Here is a 24,301-nt window from a genome sequence, read left to right as displayed (position 1 = left end):
CAACTCGAATGGAGGTATGGTCTAAATGTAACTTATTAGAATTGATTGAATGAGTTTCCCAGAATCCATTATAACTCGTGAGTTTTGCGTGTAACCTATTTTGCTATCATCGCATTTGTTAAAGTAATTCGGTAGACAATAGTGCAATATTCTCATGAAATGCAAAAACTGGTTGATAAGATTTTGATTGTTGATTGTAAAGTATTGTAATCGATGAAGTTAGAAAGTCCTTTCGAAAAAGAATGACAAATTGCGTTCACGATGATACTCATCGAATTGAATATTTCTTATAATTTTGTGTGTTTGTTCCTACTTTTGGTAGTCAAAGCTCTTATTATATTTTTTAGTAGTTTTCTTATTTGTTGACCTAATTATGTTGTTGTTATGGCATCAAATAAGATATCCAGTTTTCCCATAAATTTCAACAATTACTTGAAAAAATGACTGAAATGAGATATATCATACTTACGACAGAAAAATATCTAGAATGCCTATTTCGTTTAATTTAATAATAAGAACTAGAGAGTTCTAAATAATTATAAAAAATCATCACTTAAGTATCTTTCTTTTTCTAATATTCAATAATATTGGATTTTTCCTCATTTAATTTCATATATATAAATTAAGAATAGGCCATATTATTACGAAAGTCTTTGAGAATTGTGAAGATTAAAAAATTCCGACAAACTAAGAGCGCTTTGAAAACCTATTTTGAATCTCTTGTATTCTTCGGAAAAATCTTTTGGTTGAGCTAATTATTTTATTCGTAATAATTCATATTATTGAAAATAATTAATGAATCACTCAGAATACCTATTCTTCTACAACACTGAAATCGATAAAGTTCTTCGTTGAGTTCAATGTTCCACAAATGACCAGAGACCACACTCCTAAATCCGGTCCTGAAACCTGAATCTATGATATCAGAGACAAACTGTGATCCGACATCCGAGTTGTCTCTGATATCATGTAGTCTCTGCTCTGGGTAGGTTTTTTTTATTTTAGTTCATAAGTTAGAACTGGATCTAGATAACCTCGAAAACGTATGAAAGAAAACAAACAAAAATGTTGAAATTCTTTTTATTCTCTTCTTTATAAGACGCAGATTTATACATTTTGATGCACGAAAGTTCCCACTTCGATACGAAAATTCCTTCGCGTAGAGGTACCTGATCATTATTTAAATATATAATAAATTTGTTGGAGGAAATAAGAATCTGACGTTTCTTTGGTAAACAGATCACCAAATATGTGGGCGGATTCTTGCTAGATTGGATTTATATTTTTATGGAGTGACTATCGCGTTCGCAACGCTTTTTCAAGGTTAAACGTGTGCGGCAGCGAATCATTAAAATATTTTATATTTTTCTGACGATAATAGATATACGTTTATCTATATTTTGCCTCTACTACTATTTGTGGATATATTTCAGCTTAAAGTGGTCACGGGGAGTTAGTTGTGCTATTTGAGGTAACTTAAGGTTTTGAATATTCTATATGTTATTATTTCCTTTGCAGTAGTTCTCACCGTTCTCTCAACATTGGTTGCTTTCACAATGGGTGATAGATCAGAACTTCAAGTCCTCCAGTCTAATGGCCAATTCTCAAACAATCTTTATAAAATTTTGGCTGAAAACCCAGGAAATGTATTCTTTTCTCCAATCAGTGCACATGCTGTATTGTCCATGTCCTATCTTGGTGCTGAAGGATCCACTAAAGATGCTTATGTGAAAAGCCTTGCTTTACCAGATAAAGAGACTACAGCCAACGGTTACCAGCAAATCTCCAGTAAATTGAATAATGCACCAAATGTAACTCTATACATGGCTAATAAAGTTTATGTTAGCAATGTAGCCAAATTGAAGGAAAGTTTCTCAAAAGCTGTTTCAGAAAAATTCAATTCAGAAGTGCAATGTCTCAATTTTGCCGCAAGTGCAGAGGCAGCTAATACTATCAATAAATGGGTTGAACAAAAAACCGTAAATAAAATTAAAAATCTCATTTCACCTGGTGACCTCAATTCATTAACTCGCCTTGTATTAGTAAATGCCATATATTTCAAAGGAACTTGGCATAACAAATTTGACCGAGATGATACTAGAACTGAACCCTTCTATCTTAATGAGAATGATAAAATTGATGTCCAAATGATGCATGTTCAAAGTGAGTTCAGATACATGCACAGCGATGAACTGAAAGCTAAGATTCTTGAAATGCCTTACACTAATCAGGAATTCAGCATGGTGATAATTTTGCCTGATGAAAGAGATGGTATCAAAGACTTGGAAGCCAAATTGGAGAAGGTCGATTTGACAAAAATTACTGAAGGTACTTTCAAAGGTGAGGTGAATGTGGCTCTTCCTAAGTTTAAGATTGAAACCACAATCAATATGAATGAAGCTCTTGATAAGGTAAGAGTATATGTTCGTAATAGAAATAATAATTAATTTATTAATTAATTATCTATTATTTTATACTATTATAGTTGGGACTTGGTGAGATCTTTGATAGTTCAGCTGACTTCAGTGGAATGTTAGAAGGAAAGGAAGCTCTGTCTGTCAGTAAAGTAATTCAAAAAGCCTTCATTGAAGTTAATGAAGAAGGTGCAGAAGCAGCAGCTGCTACAGGTAAGTGTGTCATACATATATATGTATATTTTAAATCGTTTGAGTTTCTATATAGCTTTTTATTATCTAGAAATGTCATTCTTCATAATGAAAAATATTATCCTGAGTGGTAGAAATTGTGCTTGCTTGTAGCTTATCTTGCTTTTATTTAACATTGCATGTTTTCATGTTTCCAAGCTATTTTTGGATATTTGAATCGTTCAACTGGTTTTTAAGTATAACATATTTTTGATTGGTGATAAATATTTGTTCAACTCCTCAATCATTCCAGATTAGTTATAGAAAGAGTAAGTATAATGATGATTTGAATATTCTTATCCGTTTCTGAAGGGGGATTGAGATTAAATGTATGTTAGAATTATGTTGATTCATAATATTTATTATTATGAACAAACTTTATGTGCTTTGGAATATCATGAAAAATGTAAATTCATTAAGGATTCTTGAATATCCTTTTACAAATTGAGTCAGGTCCAGATTTGTGCTTCAATATTTGTCAAAAAAAAATCACACATGTTTAACAACACATACTGTTTCTCAGGGATGGTATTAAGAAAAAGAAGAGCAGTGTATAATAGGGAGAGCTTCTCAGCCGACCATCCTTTCGTGGTGCTCCTCTATATGAAAAATAATGTTGATTATTCAAAAAATATACTTTTCTCGGGAAGATTCGCTTTACCACCCCATCAAATCCATGATGAACTCTAAGTTCCAATTTTCTAAGAGAAAAAGAATGATTTGAAAAGATATTTATTGAATGATGAGAGCCGCTTAAAAACGATTGTAATATTGTATATGTTTCTGTATCTTCTCAAACTTGTGTGCATTGATATTTTCATATGGTTGTTTATCTTCGATAAATATTGTGATGCTTATTTGTTGTCTAATGTAGCTCTGAGTTTTGATGCGACGTCAACAAAAAATGGTTGAATAGCTGTATTATTCAGAAACTGGTAGGTTCTACTAAAACAGCAATTGACTACCGGGGAGTAAGCAATTGTCTCCTGATTTCTTTAAATTTCAAAGTATTCTTGGTTTGAAAATTTTCATTACTTCTGTCAAAATCTTCTTGAATAAGAATTATTCTGTGAGGAATCGTTGGAATCAAAAATTTCCGAAGCTTCTCAAAAAGACATATTGCGAGTCGAAAACAGGAAGTAGAAGAATCTGTTTTGGTTAGTAATAGAAAACAGACAAAAATTGATATTTCATTCGTAGGGTTTCAAGCTTTAATTGACAAAATGCTTCAGAATATGCCGGGTGTCCCAGAGCTTTTAGGCCAGCAGATATCTCAGTTACCTGCGGAAAAAAAAAATTGAAAAAAATACTTGTCGTAGGAGACCATACGCTCTTTCATGCAGCATAGCAAAATCCACCCCCTGACAAACAACCCCCGAGAAACCACCCCTAACTTTTGTTTTTCAAATGGCACCCCCATGATTGTTGTGCTTCAACTTACAGTTTTTTTCATTTCTCATTCAATGATATATCATGGTAGCTAGAATGGCATGCAGAATTATGGAAAATAAAAATACAAATGAAATACGAATTTATACGCTCAGCTGTAATATCACGACTGATACCAATTTGTCATCCAGATACCGTAGGAATAAAACAAAGCACAAAAAGTTCTAACATTTTATTGACTCTTTTTTTTCAACATCCACTTTTTCTTGTCTCTACAATGTGGACTAATTCGATCAGTCCAATTAACAGTACCCACTAACGAATTCAATTTTATCGAGTGACTATCTTTACAACTACATATTATGATATATCATTGATTGAGAATTAAAAAGAGCTGTCAGTTGAAGCCAAACAAACATGGGGGTGCCATTTGAAAAACACAAGTTAGGGGTGGTTTCTCGGGGGTTGTTTGTCAGGGGGTGGATTTTGCTATGCTGCTTGAAAGAGCGTATGGTCTCCTACGACAAGTATTTTTTTCAATTTTTTTTTTCCGCAGGTAACTGAGATATTTGCTGGCCTAAAAGCTCTGGGACACCCGGTATAGATATAGAATATTTGTTTTGGGTTACACTGATGTAAATAGAATCACATTGTTGTTGGTACAGAAATATTAAAGAATCTGGTACCAGAGACAACAACTCTGTTGTCTCTGCTGGTGCTTTGATTTGTTGTCCGATTTTATGCATTTTACATATTCTGTATGAATGCGAATTTCGATTGGATTATTATTCTGTGTACGGAGTCTCAATCAAAACACATAATGATTAGATGTGTGGTCAGGAGATCTGCAACCTCTCACTCATATTTTCTCAATTTTTGTATTTTCCGGTTGTTTGGAAGCAAGAAATGAAACATAAATTTTAGCTGTTAAATTGCAGAAAGTGATATTTTCTCACACTGACTACCATTGACCGGAGTTAAGACAAGCATTTTCCTTCAATCAATTCAGTTTCTTAAATATCATGAGACATTGAAATGAGTGCGGAAAGAATATAAAAACGGACGGGGGAGAAAACATATTTTATCTAACAAATGCGGGATTGATTACTGCAAGTGACTTCCGATGACCGAACGACAGGAAGCGGAGACGCTTTATGCATTAGTTGGGAACATTATCTTTTTTAGGACATATTTTTGAAACATTAACACTTTTCCGCACCAGTGCGTGATCGTGAAACTTTCGAATCTCAAATGTATTCGGAAAAATAAGTGAAAACGTACGGGAATAGAAAATATTAATTTTCAAACTCATAAATTTCGCTTCATCAGAAAAAAACTGATGAAAAGTTGCTTTTGGCCTACAGACGGATGGACTAAACAATCTTATATTTATCGAGCTCGATGGGACTAAAAAACTTTTCTTAATTCAAAAATCACACCAAATGCTGTTCAACAAAATAATTCATTCGCAAATGCGAATATATATATAAATATATATGGCGAATAGTACCGATAATTATTGTTATTGCTCTTTGCTTAAAGTAATGACGAAAGAGCAAAATCACCACTAAAGAAATATTAAATGTAATTTTTCATAGGAAATACAAGAAATAATAATGCTGTTTCAATTTTATTCTTACCATCTATAAGGAAAAATGTAAAATACAATTCTGGGAATAAGTCTCGTTATATGCAGAATTTTTGAGTGTATTCAAGGGGCCCAAGGGGGTTAATACTCCATGGTGAAATGAAGTGTAAAATCATTTCAATCATTTTTTGTTGAAACAGCATGCAAAAAATTGTCTCGTTTATTATTTTTTAATCTAGAATGATTATTTATAGGAATCGCTAACCGAAAAGGTCGAAGTGTATCTATCGAGAAATGCTGAAAGCAAAGATAGGTTCAATGCTCTTGAGGAAAAATCATTTATATTTAAATTGTCATCATCATCCTACCATAACTCGTTCACTGTCTTCAGATAGAAAGAATATGGTCCTAAAATATGCACCTATACTTTGCTGCACTACATAAAGTTTTTTGTTCGGCTTTTTTCAATAAATACAGATCGATCTAAAGAAAACGTCGCTGAAAAAAAATTAATACTCAACATTTGTCAGGTATGATGCTTATGGCTAGATGTCTAATTTTACCGAGGGAGCCAGAAGATTTCATTGTCGATCATCCCTTCATTATACTTATCGCAAAAAGTGGCAAGAACGATATCCACAAAAATATCTTGTTCATGGGTGAAATATCGAGAATTTAAAAAGCAATATATGCGTTATTGCGCTCTTTATTACTGCACTAGTCCCTGTTTTAATTCAGCCTTACTTGTTCTTATACGTTTATTGTCAGTTGTTACATGATGCTTTTATATTCTGTAATTTCAATTTATATCCATATAGTTATTTGTAATTGAACAAATAAATCCGTTGTTGTAATAAAATAATTTAATGTGTCCGAGCTATAAATTTAGGAATTCAATTTTTAAAGTTTAATATCCTTATTGGAAACTGATGCACATAAAGCAAAAAATCTTCGAAACTCGCATCTTAATTTTACTGGTTTCATTTCAAAATATGATGTTCTTTGAATTCGTTCGTTAATTGAAAATTCATATTTCCATTCTAAAATTTCGTTGAAGACAAAATTAAATGTATATTGGAAAAAAATAGGTCTCTAAATTTCTTCAGACGAAGAAGAATATTGAATAGGCGATTACGAAGCAGGGCTACAGTTGGTATTTTCCAGTTCAGGCAACACATGATACATGAAATAGCGTGCGGATAGCATACATCCAATTAGATATTTATGGATTATCACCAGGTAGCGATCTTTCGAGAAATGAAAGCAACCTTCCAACGCTTATGCTTTTTCTCTGAAACTACTTGAAATAATTCAATGGAATTTTGGTTCAAAATGGAGTGCAATCCTGAAATCATTATACAAAGACAATTTGAACAATGCTATAACGATAAATCCATCCGCCAAATGCGCTCGTATTCCTTTTCCACTTTTACAGAATATATTCACTTGCTGGAAAATATTATAGTACATTTTCAGATTTTGAAAATCTTCTCTTCGATAGCTCAGGTACTGAAGTTACATCACTGTGACCGCAGTATTTTAGGAAACTCGCCCTAATAATGTAACTCAATATACAGGATGATCCATAAATTGATGTGTTTACTCAGTGAGCGGACCATTAGGCAAAATAAGGATATTTTATTATACAGGGTTAGAACTATATTTAGAGGCTGACTATAGGAATATCGAAAACCGTTAAAAATAAAGGGTGGCTTAAATTACAAAAAAAGTAGTACACCTTTATAATCGCTATATAGGATTATGACTACACACCGAATTTCGTGTAGTTATCTCCAAAAACAAACGAGTTATGAAGAAAAAATGATAATCATGATTTTCAGTTTTTTAGAGATATTTCAGGAACCATTAGAGATATTTGGGAACTGTTTACACCCACCTACCCATCCTTGAATAACGCAACTTTTTGGCAATTTAAGCTACCCTGTATTTCTTACGGTTTTCGATATCCCTGTAGTCCCCCTCTAATAAATAGTTCTAACCCTGTATAAATCTTCCTCGTATTCTCTATCCTTGTTACGATAGAACCCTTTAAAGAATGGAACAATTCGACAATTTTGCCCAGCTAATTTTATTATAAATTTTTTCACTAGAATTTCATTTTTGTCCCAAAAACTATATATGGTTCCGAGTAAACCAAAGCTGAACAAGAAATAACTAACTCCAATTCAAGAGTTGCACAAATTATCAGTCAACTTCGGCCATGTTTTTCTTCTCTTGACTTCAAGGGGTGTTGGGAAAAATTCGGTTATGAGTTTCTCAACAAAAAATCGTTTCTGCCAATTTTCATCTCTATGGACACGAGAAAAATATCAATTGTCGAGTTTTTGTTCTGTCGTATGGAGTGGTCTTAAAAGGGGATGAGATTTCGAGAAAAATTTATATGACAAACTTTTTCTTGGACAAGGAATCCAGTAATAAAGTAAAAACTGAATCAACCTGTACTTATACCGGGTCATTCTTACTTGACCACATCGATATTATACGGAAAATCGTTCAAGATATTTTCATTGAATTCGTTTTCAGAGTTTTTTCAAGCATGCCGATAAAATCTAAAATATTTTCATATTTCTAGCTCTTCCGGTTTCAATGGAAGTAGCTAGATTCGAGTTTTCATCAAGAACTCATTAATAATCGCAACCTTTATTTTTTCATCGACTCATGATTCTATTTCTGAAAACAAAAATAATGCGCATTTGTTGTGTGAAACACAAAGGTGATCTGAAGGAGATGCTCAAACTTTTGATCGTTTATTTCAAGTGGTTTGATCACGTGTCTCAAAAAAGCTTCATGTGTTGCTCTCCTGATCCAATCAGGCGGTAGAGTAGATCTCTCCCTGTTTTGATTATTGGAGGCTCCTCATTTTTTCTTTACCATTGATAATTCAATGTTCCGTCGATTATTTGTTCTAATACCTTTCTCACACCTGTACAAATCTCGCAACTCAAGTTATTAACGTCATCCGAGCATTTATGTCTTAACATTACACCCTGTATACATATTTGCACAACTATTCTTTGCCCGGTTTATATTTCAAAGAGATTTTTTTACTCAGGCTCTAAATTTTGCACTCGGATGGCCAGGAGAGGTCATGTAATGAAAATGGATCATCCTTTCGTTTTCACGATTATGCACCGTCGTGAGGCTATTTTATTCCATGGAGCTTTCAAGGGAAAAAGGAATAAAATGTAGTTTTTCACTTCAATCACAATCCAAGAATAAATGGCATATAAATATATTAACTTGAGTGATAATTCTGGGTGAAGTATGTTTTCATTCTTTATTTCGTAATTCTTTTGAAAGCTCGTTTTCCTCTGGAGATTCTTCCATGAATCTTTTAGTGATTTTGCTCGTATATCCTTTCCATAAGTCCTTCTTATGGAAAATGTCCGCAAAAACGATTTTTCGTTTTTCAGCACCTTAATGTCTTATTCATTATAATAAATAAAACATTTGCCTAATCAGAATCGAAGTATAACCCGGAATTGAATTGTTCCATGCACAAGGTTGTAGATGTATTAATCACTAGATATTATATATTCAAAGATCGCTTTGAAAACAGTATTGAAACGTCAAATGCCTGCGCCATTATAAAGATTAAATTTTTTTCAGGAGTGACCATGAAGCTTTTGTCAGCAGTAATAACCAATCTCCATTTCAGAGCTGATCACCCTTTCATGTTTGCCATGCTTTATAGGAATGGCCCGAGAGCAAACATAATTTTCGAAGGAAAAGTAACCCTACCAACATATAAAAAATGAATGAATTGGTAAAATAAATCAGTTCTCCAGCTGTTCGTCTTTTTAAAGTTCTTATTCATATAATGCATTTAATATGAAACTGCCTCTTTGGATTAGAGTCATTCGATAAAGCGTTCATCCAATGAATTCGTTCGTTTCTAAAAACAAAGTTTTAATTATGCCACAAGAAGCCAAGTTTCAAGTTTGATGTCACGATTCGCTTCAAGATAATCATAAAAGATGCTTCGATTATCGTTAATTGAAAAAAAAAACTTTGTTAGGTTGTAGCACAAGAAAAAAAATTGAAAATATGTCAGGCCCGTATTAAAAATTTCAATTTACTTGTCAGATGAGAAATATCACACGGTATATGAGATAAAATAAATTCAAATAGAAATTTGAGAAGTGCGAAAAAACTGATGAAAGATCTGTTTTTTGTTTGAATGGCACAAATTTTCTATTGTTTTTATGATATGTTGAAATCAGAATATTAAATATTACAATATTTTATATTCCCATCATAAAAAATAATATTCCTGACGAAACAAAAAAACTGAATTCGAGGCGCTAGAATGAGCCTAGCATCAAATATTCCTTCAAATCTTGAAATCTATTTTTATCAATTAATAATCGTTTAATATCATAAAAAATTTCTAAATACAATTTGTTGTATGTAAAGTGTATTTCAGTTGGATACTCAAACACAAAAATAGAAAAAGGCACAAATTTGTTCTTATAAAGTTTACATTATTTCGATGAAGAGTAAATTTTGTTGGAAACATACCAGGTGGATTATTGTTCCACATTTTTCAGTTTAGTAGAATGAACAGGAGTTCTGGGAGTAATTAAAGTAAGTCAAACTTATCTTAGTCGGGATGTGCATGGCATGGTGAGAACAGCTCTGTTAGGGGACACAATAGACATTGAGGGCGTCGTGAGATGTAACCCCTTCCTAACTATCAATTATCAACTATCTTCGACTCAAATTTAGTGTTTTTGTTTTATCAGGAATATTATTTTTCATGATGGGAATATAAGATATTGTGATATTCTGATTTCAATATATCATAAAAAAAATAGAAAATTTTGTGCCATTCAAGCAAAAAACAGATCTTTCATCAGTTTTTTTCGCTCTTCTTAAATTTCTATTTGAATTTATTTTATCTCATATACCATTACAATTTTTTTTTCTTGTGCTGACGATGAATGCCCGTATAAACAAGTTCGTGAAATATCAGCGAAAAATTTACCATATAACCGTGGGAGTTTATAGATTTAGAATTTTTTCATAAATCACCCTATATATCTCCGAAACGAATACCCTTATGGAACATTTGAACCCATTGAACTCTAAAAGAACTTTTAGAGTTCAATGTTTGAACTCCAAATTCCCATTCAGTTTGAGGTCATCTATCTCCACTTAGCCGTTGTCCCTTACGTCACCGGTCACCCTGTGGGAAGAAGCACATGCACAAGTGCCAACTGTGTGACGCAGCGCAAGTGTCACCTATGTGAGGATCGATGATAAGAGAAACTTGGAACCGATGACAGAGCGGCGTATACTTTCGACACTTGACCATTTCTCACGTGATGTTTTCTCTTTTTCGAACTCGAAATTGGAAAAAAACTATTAACGTGGGCGCCAGAGAGCTCCCATCCATACAGGACCGTATTGCTTTTCGTTTCGTTCGAAAAATTCTGAGTGGAATATAGGGGTAATATCCCCTTCGAGAAGGTGAAACTGCGAAAGGGCATAATCGTGAATATTTTCAGTACCAGAGAATCGGAAGGACCTTGAACGTTATCTTAGTGAAGATGATTTCTTTGTACCTTTAGCTTTTTCCAGTGGTATACAGTATAGTGCTACATTTATAAAAAGGAAATTCTGACTTGACCTTTGTTATTGGTGTTTATAACAGCAGAAATGAAGATCGAAAAGCATATAGGCGGAAGTAAACATTTTCTCCCATAAGGGAGGTTAAAAATGTTGGGTGTAGATTCTAAAAACAACGAAAAAGCTCCAGAATAACTGTTTTTACCTCTGTTTTTTCTCTTTTGGCTTTTTTCTTCCTCTTTCTCTTTTATTCTGGGGGCGGGTACGGCCTTCCCTAACTCCCCACTATTTCCTCTTTCACGGGTTTCAGCGTTTTTATTTTGAGTTATTGGTTGAACAAATATTAATTTCATTCCAGACCTACGCCAAACCCTTTATAACTTTACACTGTATAGATATCTATCTAAATATTGACGACACCATATAAAGCAAGAGAGAACTTATGGGGTGCTCAAACTGCTCAATATCTACCGGATATTCTATTATATAAAATAGGGGAAAAACCGTACCGGATAATTCTTATAACCAATCTAATCAAAAATGTGTTACTGTCTTGCATGTCCACTGTCTAGATGACTTCAAGTTCAGGGCATTTTTTTTATTCTTATGTTTTTATGTTATTTCGTGGCAGGTATGCACAATTTAAGTTGAAACTGGCAGCATGATCTCCTTTTTTGTATTTTTGTTACCAAACCCTTCACCCTCATCAGCCTACCATCTACTGCATTAAGTTTCATTTCCGTCTGCTCCAAGCGTGTCGTACATCCATAATCAAGAGTATGGATGTATGCTTTTACTAACTGGATTTTGGGGGAATGGTTTTTCCAGGTTAGGTTATAATTGCCTCGTTCTAGGTTTCCTTGTGAACTATCTATCTGCCCCTAGAAGAAGATATTTCTTGGCCGATCATCCTTTCATATTTATGCTGAAGAAGTCTGCCACTGTCTTATTCACTGGAAAGTGCACCAAGCCAGAATCTGGAGATAGTCATATTGCTCCAAGAGGTGTTCCCGTGAAAGATCCTCTTGCCCAAAACATATATGTCAGACTTGAGTGAAACGTGTACTTTATAGTTCGTGCCAATGTACGTTTTCTCTAATGTTTAATCAAGTCAAACAAATTCTAAGACGTAATTTATCCTTGTAATGGAAAACTTCATCTAATATGAAATGACTCTTTTTTTCAAATTATGTTTCTTTTCATTTTCCTCTCCATAGTTTTCTTTGAGTGAAGCCTTTGACTATCGAATATATTTATAATCTAGAGTGAAATTAGGGTCGTCTCAGAAACCAGCTGGCATTTTCAAGGCTTTTTCAACTGCATGGTTGATCGAATAGTTATTTTTCGACCTACACGATAATACGAAATTGATTATATTTTATAACGCTGGGGATTTGATGATAAACGCATCTTAACAATATAGGTCAATGTCAATATAGGACATAATGCGGGATCACATTCACATATTAAGGACAGCCCAGCAGAATCCAAGACGGTTGAACCCACAAAACACTTATACACATTTCCCGAAACACGTCGAATTATTTTGTTTTGGAGACATCTTTTGACGTATATTTGAGGCTTGAATGAGCAACCCCCTGAGAAGGGGCGCTTCAACCCCTCAAAATTGAATAGGGAAAAGGGGTTGAGTGATACTTCTTTTGAAAGGTCATGAAAGCCTCTTTACAACGGTGTATGAAAAACGTAATTTTGATGAACCGTTTTCGCCAAGAACCAATTTTTTTAGCTCAAATGAGCCACCTCGTATATTTCTTATCCAATGGTGATTGGAAAAATTTCCCGAAACACGTCGAATGATTTTGTTTGGGGACATCTTTTGACGTATATTTGAGGCTTGAATGAGCAACCCCCTAAAAAGGGGCGCTTCAACCCCTCAAAATTGAATAAGGACAAGGGGTTGAGTGATACTTCTTTTGAAAGGTCTTGAAAGCCTCTTTACAACGGTGTATGGAAAACGTAATTTTGATGAACCGTTTTCGCCAAGAATAATTTTTTTTAGCTCAAATGAGCCACCTCGTATATTTCTTATCCCATAGTGATTAGAGTAAATTCCCGAAACACTTCGAATGATTTTGTTTGGGGGACTTCTTTTGACGTATATTTGAGGCTTGAACGAGCAACTCCCCAAGAAGGGGCGCTTCAACCCCCGAAAATAGAATAGGGAAAAAAGATCATTAAAAAACGTGAATGGAAAATCAATGACGATGTATATACATAAGTTTTCTCAGATTACATTTACCAGTTTAGGATCCATTCTGCAATAGGTTTGAGTAAATCTGTTTGGTTAGACTTTGTTGTTCCTCTGCATCACCCTTATGTGTCTTAGGAAGTCTGAAACAGCGAAAACTTAGCAGGCAAGAGAGTCAGATCTCTCGTCACTGCCGATTCTATTCTCTTATTTATTTAAGGAGCTAGCTCCGATAAAATATGAGTTTGTGGCTGACATTTCTTAGGCTATATTGAGTCTCGGATCGCCAGATAGCCCATTCGAATTAAGTTTATTGTATATCCAAAATGAATGCTGAAGATATTCACTTCCCAGACTTCCGAACAAGCTGCTTCTTTCGGGATCCGAGTTTCCATCAGTTGAGTGTTTGTCCCATTCAGAGTTCATTGAGTTGATCACCTCCTGAAGATTTTTTCTTGGTCTGAACACCTTTTTTCATTGAAGCTTGTTATGTTTTTATCTTTTTGGGCTTCATGTAATTTCCAAAGTGTATTGACAATAAAATTCTTCTCTGCCATCAGAGCAGCATTCCAAGCTGCATAAGTCTGGGGTATTTCAGGAGTTATTCCTTTTAAAGCAGCCTGGGACAGCTGATATAAAGCTTCCCGAAATAGCACATCACTTTTGGATTTGTACCTACGTTCTTCAGAAATTCCGACTCCCTTTAGGGAGCGTAGGAAAGAAAGTTGAAACAAAAATTAAATAACCTATCGTATGCTTCAGGGTAATATTTCAAATCAGTAACATGAGAGGCTGGGGGTCCTGAATAATGTCATTCATTAACAACTTTTTTCATCTCTAAAATAATCTTCGTGGTAGCGGCAATTTTTTCAAAATTCTAACCTAGTAGCAAAATCGAATCACCATAATATAATTCTCTTCCATGAAAGATTAAGACTATTATTGAATTTTTGTTTCAGCTCTTAATTTTGCAGTTGCTACATCAGTGGTATTTCCCATCATTCGTCGTGTAGAGAGCTTTATTGCAGACCATCCGTACATCTTCCTTCTCAAATTTAAAGACGGTATCTTATTCTGTGGCACTTTACATGAACCACCAAAATCGGACTAGATAGAAAATTGTGAACAAATAATTTTTTTCTGTAGGATTCGTGGAATAAAGTGGAAGGGCTTTTTTATATATTACATGCATGTCATCTATTTTATAGTATTGTTCGTCAAACATACAAAGGTTAGCTGGACGTGAACCAGGCCCGGATCTAGGGGGGGGCAAGCGGGGCGCTTGCCCCGGGCGCCAGCTCAAGGGGGCGCCAAAATCAACCAGAGGTTAAAGTTTTTCCATTTTGATTTTCTCGGAAAAAATTAATTTCCTAGTGCTAAAATGGAAAATGTAGAATGGAAACATGATGAACCATCACTATGCCTAAAATCTTTAAAATCAATGAGGGATCAATTAACTGCATATTATTCAGTCATCTACGAATGACCGCCACACTTGGGTGAAATAGGTTGAAAGATCTGATATGTTCACACTGCATCGCAAGCAGTAATTTCTTTGCCTGCCGACTCATCGCCTTCTCATCTGGAACTAAGGGTCAAAATTTCCGATTTTCTATAGACCATAACTTAAAAACTAATCCTTTCAGCATAATTCTGTTTGCATATTCGTAATCTATGCCCTAGTAAAAACACCAATTTTAGTGGAAATCGGTAAGATTGAAATTTTTTCAAATTTTCCATAGATGTACCGAGTTTTTCACCATAATTTGAGCCCCCCTTTAACTTTGTTACTAAGAGAGGTACAAAAAATGTTTTATACAAAAGTTTCACGAAATTGAGTTTTTTAAAATGTTTTCACAAAATGAAATATATACAGAGTTGGCGATTTTTTGAAAAATATTTTTGGTCTCCGATCAAAACCGAATTCATTCTGTACACTAATTCGAGCTCGTAGAACACGAATATGCAAACAGATATTTAAAAAAAATCATTTTTCAAGTTATGGTCGATGGAAAATCGGAAATTTTGGACCTTCGCGGAAAAATTCATAAAATCTGAACTGTTCGTGATAGATGAATGAAGTGTGGTTTTTTATATTTGCAAAGAACCAATTCATCACCAAAAAAACAGCATATGACTAGTGCCTTTTTTCTAGCTGCTACGCCTGCTACAGCTCCTCAAAGTTGACCAATATTTCCGAAATTTTGCACTAAAAGTGATTCATTCCTCAAAATACTGATCCTCCAAAAATCTAATTGCATATTCGTGATCTACGACCTTGAAATAATATGTAAAATGATCCGGGTCGATATATGTAGCTGAAAAAATAAATTTTTGTTCGGAATAATTCCCTTCATGAAGCGCGGGTAAAAACGATAGACGAGGGCGGGTTGCAAACGACATTCTTGTGAATACAAACTTTTTTATTTTTCGAACGATTGCAACCCGAGTCATTTTTTCTACTAATACGAGGTCGTTGATTACGAATATGCAATTTTTGGGAGTATTTTGGGAAAAGAATAACTTTTAAAGTAACAATGAGAAGAAATATCTTTTGATGGAACAATGGGAAAAAAATAAGAGTGATTTTTTTTCCAAAGTACTCATCTTAGGAAAAACTCATTACATATTCGTAATCTATACGACCTCGAACTAGGGAAAAAAATAACTCGGGTTGAAAGCGATGACGAATGTGCAATTAGATTTTTCCTACGAACCTTGGAGGGGGGGGGGGCGCCATCATGAATTTTTGCCCCGGTCAGAAAAAATCGTAGATCCGGGCCTGACGTGAACGAAACAGAGCTGAATAAATATCAACGAACAAAGGGAAGTTTTCTGGACGAAAAGTTAAACCAGTGATTGTCAATAAAATTTGATAAAAAGAATGTCGACCGAAACAGTGAAAATTGAAATATTTAAGTATCGAGCCGTCATCAAGTATCTGAAGAGGTTGAAAGATAAAAAAATTGATGAAAGTATGGTTAATACCTTTGACAATTTGTGTATTTCGTATGCGAAGGTGAATACCGGTAGATTCGGGTGACTTGGACAGTCCTGTAACTTGGGACACCCCTTGCAGATTTCTTTGATTCTTACCATTTATGAGTGAAGGGACAAACTTGAAAGATTGTGTAGCGTCTTTTCGATTAGTTCAACAATTAATTCCTGTTGAGTTTATCGTGACCAGAGCGTTTGAATTGGCAGGAAAAATTAACGAATTCAGGAGAGTAAAAGCGCGTTTTTTTATGGCCCTTATACTTTCTAGTGTCCTGTACATGTGTTTCACTTTGTGCATGTGTAATTTTTTTTCTGGATACGTTGGTTTTATTGGGATATTAAATATGCCATGAAACAAGATTTGTTTGCAAATCAAACGGTAACACGGATCTCATTCATTTATTTTGTTGTTTCATAGGGTGACTTGGGACAAAGCAGAATAGATACAAGCGGCGCATTGACAGCAGGAAATATGCCGATTTTTCGCAGGATATTATTATTCACGTTTTTTCCACAAAGAAATCACCAAAGAATGAAAGAAATCGAAGTTCCCTTGCTTTGTTTAGTTTTTTTACATTTGAGTTGCAATATATATATATATATTTACTTTCGCTGTAATAGGAGTTTATCATTTAATTTCCTTACCGAATTTGAAGTTTATAATCACAAATTCTAATTTTTTAAAACTATACACCGTCCCAAGTCACCCATTTCATTTAAGAGTTGAGAAATCAATATAGATTTTAACTTGTGTCCCAAGTATCCGAAATCGGTGGGTACTTGGGACAAGTATATTTTATTTTTTTCGAAATTTATATCCGAATTCTGAAGCATGGTATATATCCTAATCAATAGTCTGAGTCATTAAGATATTCGAACCTCTTTTTCAGATAAAAATAGGTCACCGTTTTGAAAATATGACAACTTGAATTCAACAGTCACCCGAATCTACGGTATGTAATTGGATTGAAAGCTTCAAAAAAGATGAATGTACAGGATGAATCTTCGACTTGCACATATACTTTAACAGTAGATTTCCGAGGTCGAAAGCAACACTTATTTTTATCTCTACCATTTTTTCCAACTTGGCCTGGATAAAAAGATATTGTTTACATAATGAGCTGTGCAACCCCTGTTTTCCAAGTATTCATTATATATGTATATATACAGTCCCTGGCCAGTTTATTAGACGCACTGAGATTTTTTTTATATTTACTGGTATTGCCCGAGGAAAAAGCAGAATATTTGAATTTCATTTCCACAGAATGTCAGTTTTATTTACGACTCTCATTAAATTGTTCTATTTGGCATTTATTTTTGATGTTGTAGTATTAATACTTAAGTATGAATCAGTACTATGTCTTCCAGTGGACGTCTTGCATTCTGCAGGTTCGGACGTTATTTCGATAATCCACATATGAAATCATTATCTTCGAATGCAGCAAACCGAACAATTCTGCTTTGATAGTATGAAGCTCTCATAGCTACACAGGGTGGCTCAGCAAAATATTAGAATTTCATGTTTAATCATCAATAAATCAATATTTTTTATCCAATATGATATATTATATGTGAAAACCATTTACAGATGAAGTATATGTAACATATACATTCAATTTAATAATTCAATATTGAGATTTTGCATCGAATCAATGCGTCTAATAATATGGCCAGGGACTGTATAGTACCTTTTTACCTTGTTTTCATTATCATCGTTTTTTATTTATAATCATGAAGTCTTTGAAGCACTTTTTTTTTCTGTTGAAACTTCAGAAGCATGCAGAAATAGCTGTTATATGAACCGACAGCAATAGGTACTCTATCATGGGTCTAGCGCCTACCTGATGATGGTAGACATTGTCGCATATCTTGGACGTCCACCTGGCGTTGGCCTTTCTGTTTCTTTCTCGTTTCTCGATATAGCGTTGGATGAGTTATGAAATCACGCTTTCGCTAACCTGAACCTGACAGAAATCTTCTCTGAAGATTTCTTCCTCAATCATATCATCATCATAATTTTTTCCGAAATAGTTATAAGTATGCTATGATTGTTTTTTATATCTCAATTGGATACGTCCAAATCTTCGTGTTGAAGAATTGGGATTTCACAATAATATTAGGTATCGTTGCAAGGTGTTCCTCAATATCATCAATTTTTTTTCAGGAAGTGTTATTTTCAGACCGTTAGCTGCCCACATACCTGAATCATTCCACGCGGATCATCCTTTCAATTTAATCCTGAAATTTAGAGACGAAATTTTATTTTATGGTAAACTGTCTAAGCCATAACTCAGCTGTGAAAATAAGGTATGATATTAGTTTGTGGTATGCTGAATTTAAAATTGTGGACTAAAAGTAACGCTCGATATCAGACATGAAGATGATGTTGCCGAATAAAATGGTTATACAGATGAATGGTTTAGAGAGGATACCGCCATGTTCAAGAAACTTCTTGCATTGTAATCTTCTGATCCTCAATGTTACCGTTTTGTAAAACCCCCTTACAGTTCGATGTCCACTGCACAAGGAGCGCATAGAAATGCATGGCATTAACCGAATGGATTGGACTGCTGCCTGTATAGATCAAAATTGAAAATTGTATTGACCATGTCTGGTCTGCAATACCACAGCGTTCATATATTTCGAACTATTCGTGTTCATATATTTAGGTGACTCTTTTGGTGTAATATTTCATTTAAAATTGACCTTCCGCATGCTACCAAAGTGTTCACTCTTGTCAATCGAATTCTTATTTTATATTCCTCCTCTCTAATTTCATTCCAATGAGGTTCTGCAGAGTAACATTAGTTCAGTGGTGGTTGTAGATGTAATCATCTATAACACATTCAGTATGGAATAACGTTGGTGTTGGATCTTCTGATACTTATTGTCATGTTGGAATGGATTAATTTTCTCGATCATTTCCACGCTACTAATGAAATGTGCATGAGGGTGAATATTGCAAATTTTAATTTTGGTGAGCCTTTGCTATTTTGTAATACATTTTTCAGGAATTTTGGTAGAAGCGGTTTCGGCTAAGATTCCTCAATATTTTCTTGTCGACCACCCTTTCATTTTTGTACTCAAATCAGGAACCACGGCCTTATTCCAAGGCAAAGTTCTACACCCTGTATCCGGAGACAATATCAAAGCACCGATAGGTGCACCAGTTAAGGATCCTTATTCTCACAATATCATTATTAAGTTGGAATGATTATTCGAGATTTTATACCCTTTTTAATAAACGCCTTTCAGTATAAACGCTTAGTTTTATTCTCGAACAGAGGACCTGGCGTTGAATAATACCTTCATTACCTTCCAATTGTGGCTTCCTCTTTGTAGGGGATCCCCTACAAAATGGAGTTTAAATCTGAATTCAAAAGTTTCTTGTTCCAAAAACCATGATTAATTCATTGAGAGGAATGCCGTAATAACCATGAAATAATGTTGGTATTGGTTTTCTTGATATGCAAGTATGTTGCAGAAACAAATTTCCTTAATATGCTCAATTATTATAGGAATTTGGATATAGCCACATACTAATGGAATGTGCATGGGGGCTGATTTATTTAGTGATTATAGCAAATTTCGATTTTGTGCGCAATCGCTATTTAAAATAAATTTTTCAGCAATCGTAATTCAACCTCCATCAGCTACACCATCCCAATATTTTCTCGTTGACCACCCATCTATCGTGTTAGTTAAGTCTGAAACCACGATCTTATTCCACGGCAAAGTTCAGCTTCCTACATCCTGAGATAATTTTTAGAGGGATCTTTAAAATATTTAATATCAAGTTGGAAAGACTCAATGATTGTCCTAGTTTTTATTGCTGCTTTTTCAATAAACGATTTACAGAACATACGCTTGGTTTTATTGTTGACATCGCATATTTGAAATTCTCCGTATTTATCGCTCAGTATCGAAAAAAAATTATTTTTGTACTAAGACGATCCACGCTGGATCATTCTGATTAATGTGGATCAATAGAGAAAAAGCGTTGAAAAAGAGACTCAAAGTCGTAACGTGGGGCTTAAGCTTTAGTAAACCATAACCGAAATCGGCGTCGTCTAGCAAATTTTTGTAAATTCTGATCAGGCAATTGGCGATATGGATTTCCGTTTTTCAATTCAATTTTTTGTAATGAAATAAATTCAAAAATGAGGAGAGAGAGCACCATGTTAGGACGAAATGGCCAGTTGAAATTCATGATATTTTTTTCTTAGAAGTGGGGACTTTTGAAAACATAACCGTATCCAACTAATAATAATATTTAAGCTTTCGAACAACAGAAAAAAGGATATTAATCTTTGGGAATCGGGATTGCTTGGCTTGTTAAGTAAGTATTACCTACTCATATTGCTAACGGTTAATAATTTAAAAACCTTATATTTTTTGTTGTATGCACGCATTATGAGATTTTTATATTGAACTGATACGTCCTGACGGTTCGTTATCTTGTTAATTTTTTTTCATCCAAGGAACACCCGGTGTAAATACTTAGTGATATTATTCGTTTTTCATTATAATCTCTTACAGTTTAATAGGCAATTCTTGTTTTTAGGAATGGAAATCGTAGCTTTGAGTGCACATATTCCCACCTACTTCTTAGCCGATCATCCCTTTATAGTCATTTTACGACAGAAAACAAACATTTTATTCCATGGCAGAGTTGGTCATCCTATATCAGGAGATGGCAATGTCGCTCCTAAAGGAGAGCCAGTGAAAGATCCTTATAGTCACATCATTAATATAAAGCTTTAGGTGATAAAGATTTCACATAACAGTTGAATATACAGGTACTATAGTTATAGAACACGTCTTATTTCTTGTTCGAACATTAAACGTTTACATGCTACAATTTTTATCTCCTCTCGACCTAAAAATAAAATAGGTATGTGGGATATCTGATATCTGCCGGAATGCTGATGGAGAATTACATGTAGGTATCCCATCTGGTCAGCTTTTTTTTTCAAAAAGTGTATTTTCATTCATTTGATCATTATCGAACTCGATTTTGATTATGCGCTCATTTTTAGGAAATTTTGATAGCTTTCGCATGCACACAGTGGTTATACCCTGTTATTCAGATACGTGTTGCGGAAGAACTTTCAAATTTGTCTCAGAAAAATTTCAATTCACCTAAAAAATCGCTAGTTCGGGGAATTACATTACTTTCTTCACCGTCCTCGCCAACCCAAGTCATTGTACCTATACTAATTATAAAATAACATTGTTTTTTCATTGAATATCGGTAAGTAAGCCAATCATTATATATTTTATTTCAATGTTCTGAAGCACTTGCAACGATTTGTAATAAAATAATAACAAACATATTAAGAGAAGGATAATAAGCCGGTTGAAAATGACCAGTCGAAATTCATCAGGAATCCGATTTTTCTTAGAGGGTAAGTTTCCGAAATTTTACAGCATGAATTTCATAACAAAAATAACAAACACTTTTAGAAAATACAATAGGTTATTGTAGTACCTACCTACTTGAGATGGGCAATTTAAAAAGCAGTGCACGCATCGCCAGGTACCCCAGGTATAATGAAATTGTTGTTTGGATTTTATTTTTCATTTTGCTAAATCACCTTTCGTTTTGTATCGTTGAAAATATTTTAAATGGTAGGTACTTTTTTTCCCATATGATGGAGTAGCCAAAATTTATGTCAACTGCACACTTGAACTTATTATTTTATCCTACGATTCTGCTACTTCAGTACATATTCATAAGTGTCAAATTAATCCATATTGATTCGCCAAACACTCTCAAGATCAGTAACCATTTCAAATTTCATATACCTATACCTATAGTTATATTTATTATTTTTGCTGATTTATTTTTCTTAAACTACATTGAAATCATTCTTGTTTCTAGCAATGGAATTTGTAGAAATGATTGGAGCTATTCCCAAAAACTTCTTAGCAGATCATCCCTTTATAATTCTTTTACAACAGCAAAATAACTTTCTATTTCATGGTAAAGTTGCAAACTTCCTGCAAATGGAGAAGGAAATGTCACCCATTATGGAGAGCAATAAAAGAAAAAAAGATAATTCCGGTAATCTCATCTTCATAAATGCTGTAGATGATAAATTGTTCATATCAGACCTGAACAAATACACTTAGTAATTCGTTATAAGTTATAACTTATAACATCTAGGTGCATCTTGATTAATGCTTGAACATTTTACAGGGCGTTTTTAAAGATGGTAGAACTGTTCGAATTATTCAGTATTTTTTAGGATACGGTAGTTTTATCGTTGAAACTCGGTGAGTAAGACTCATACAGCATATACCTCTACCTCATCCTATATGTCAATAATTGTTTTTTTTTTCTATTTGCATTTGAGTTATTTCAAAACAAAATGAAGTGTGGGCAACTTTTAAACCTGACAGCATGCATGGCATAAAAAATAACACTTGGGCTTTCGAAAAAACAATAGGTCATCATTAATCCTATATTCTTGAATATTTGAAGTAGTAGGTACTCATATACAAGCTGCTCTTATATACATATTGCTAATGGTGGTGAAATTGTTGGAGTTGGAGTTTCCTAAAATTAACTTAACGTGGATCATTCTATGAATGATGAATGAATTGATATACAATTGATCCCAAGATCAGTTGTACATTATCGGCTGAAAATTTTGTACAATTTTTTTTTCACTTCATTTGATCAATTCTTGTTTTCAGAAATTCAATTCGTATTGACGAGTGCTCCTATGACCAACTACTTCTTAGCAGACCATCCCTTCATAATTATTTTACGACAAAAAACAAACATTTTATTCACTGGTAGAATTGGTCATCCTGTATCTGGAGATGGCAATATCGCACCTAAAGGAGAGCCAGTGAAAGATCCTTTTGGTCACATCATCAATATCAAGCTTTAGTTCAGTTGGTTTATAGATGCTGGGTAAAGCTTCTGAACAAATTTTTATTATCATTGTAATACTCAATTTTGTTGATTAAACATTCAATTGGCTGAAATTTTTACTTCCTGAAGACATCTCAAAATGAAAATTGCATCGTTTCCAAGTAAAGAGAATACATTAACATTTTCGCCGATAAATTTTTATATAATGAAGAACACGCTGCTTACATTGATGAGTTCTCAAAAGAGTACCTCTCCAGGCGAGACTCGAACACGCAACTCCTTGATTACTTCACCACTGTACTACCAGAAGGACAAATTTTAGTCGTCCAAAGAGAATCACTTGCTCCAGAATTCAGTGTTAGTGTTCTATAGTTAAGGGTGGAAAGGAGCAAAATCTTTTTATATCGAATCAATCAGACTGGCATATGCTATATTCCGAGCATACCATCATAGAGAACTTGTCGACATCGAAAAAGAATGGGACAGACCGGTGTCTGTCGCTCTTATTTGAGCTCGTCAGTACCATATAACTCAACCAACGATGCCGACTAAATGAAGCAGACGTCCTCTATTTAATTCAGAAAGGTGATTTTACTCGGAGAAGCACTACACACGAAGATATTTCTTTAAGTCATGGATTGGACAAATATTAGGATCCTGAATAGTTTGATGACATTTTCATCGATACGCGATTTTGATCGATGAAATATTGAAATCTCACCAGAATTTGCTTAGATGAACTTCGATATTGATAGAAAAAATTATTCCTGTGTAAAGCTGATAGGAGACTTATGGATGAAAAAATCTTCATCAGATTTGTGAGATTGATTATTACAGCAGAAATGCTTCATATCCCACTTGTTGTTTCTAAATGAACCCTGTATACCTTCCAAATAAAATGAGCATAATTTTCTGCTTCTTCCTGCTGTACTTCAACATCACCAAAATTTAAAAGAGCTGATATACAGATTTTATCGTCCTCACTCTGATAAGGA

General features: G+C 34.1%; 1 protein-coding gene across 14 annotated transcripts in view; it reads left to right on the top strand.

Annotated features, from left to right (window-relative positions):
- The window catches only part of LOC123312038 (antichymotrypsin-2-like), a 32,453-nt gene extending 9,034 nt beyond the window's left edge, over positions 1-23,419 (top strand). Inside the window, exons 1-5 of one of the 14 annotated variants that reach the window (XM_044896227.1) lie at positions 1,105-1,165; positions 1,519-2,411; positions 2,486-2,627; positions 18,585-18,727; positions 23,123-23,199. In XM_044896227.1, the coding sequence (XP_044752162.1) occupies positions 1,120-1,165; positions 1,519-2,411; positions 2,486-2,627; positions 18,585-18,709 (1,206 nt within the window). In that variant the 5' untranslated portion in view covers positions 1,105-1,119 and the 3' untranslated portion in view covers positions 18,710-18,727; positions 23,123-23,199. Of the gene's footprint in view, positions 1-1,104; positions 1,166-1,324; positions 1,472-1,518; positions 2,412-2,485; positions 2,628-3,168; positions 3,503-6,152; positions 6,485-8,695; positions 8,879-9,252; positions 9,433-12,068; positions 12,402-14,382; positions 14,604-18,584; positions 18,728-19,431; positions 19,682-20,049; positions 20,283-20,984; positions 21,237-23,122 lie in introns of those variants that run through there. The other 13 variants (XM_044896223.1, XM_044896216.1, XM_044896217.1 and 10 more) reach the window with 13 other exon arrangements.
- The last annotated feature ends 882 nt before the right edge of the window (positions 23,420-24,301 follow it).

This window comes from Coccinella septempunctata, chromosome 4 (assembly GCF_907165205.1).
Source record: "Coccinella septempunctata chromosome 4, icCocSept1.1, whole genome shotgun sequence".
Classification (NCBI taxonomy): Eukaryota; Metazoa; Arthropoda; class Insecta; order Coleoptera; family Coccinellidae; genus Coccinella; species Coccinella septempunctata.
The sequence above is the reverse complement of the archived record's forward strand: the minus strand, read 5'-3'. Positions and strand labels throughout refer to the sequence as shown.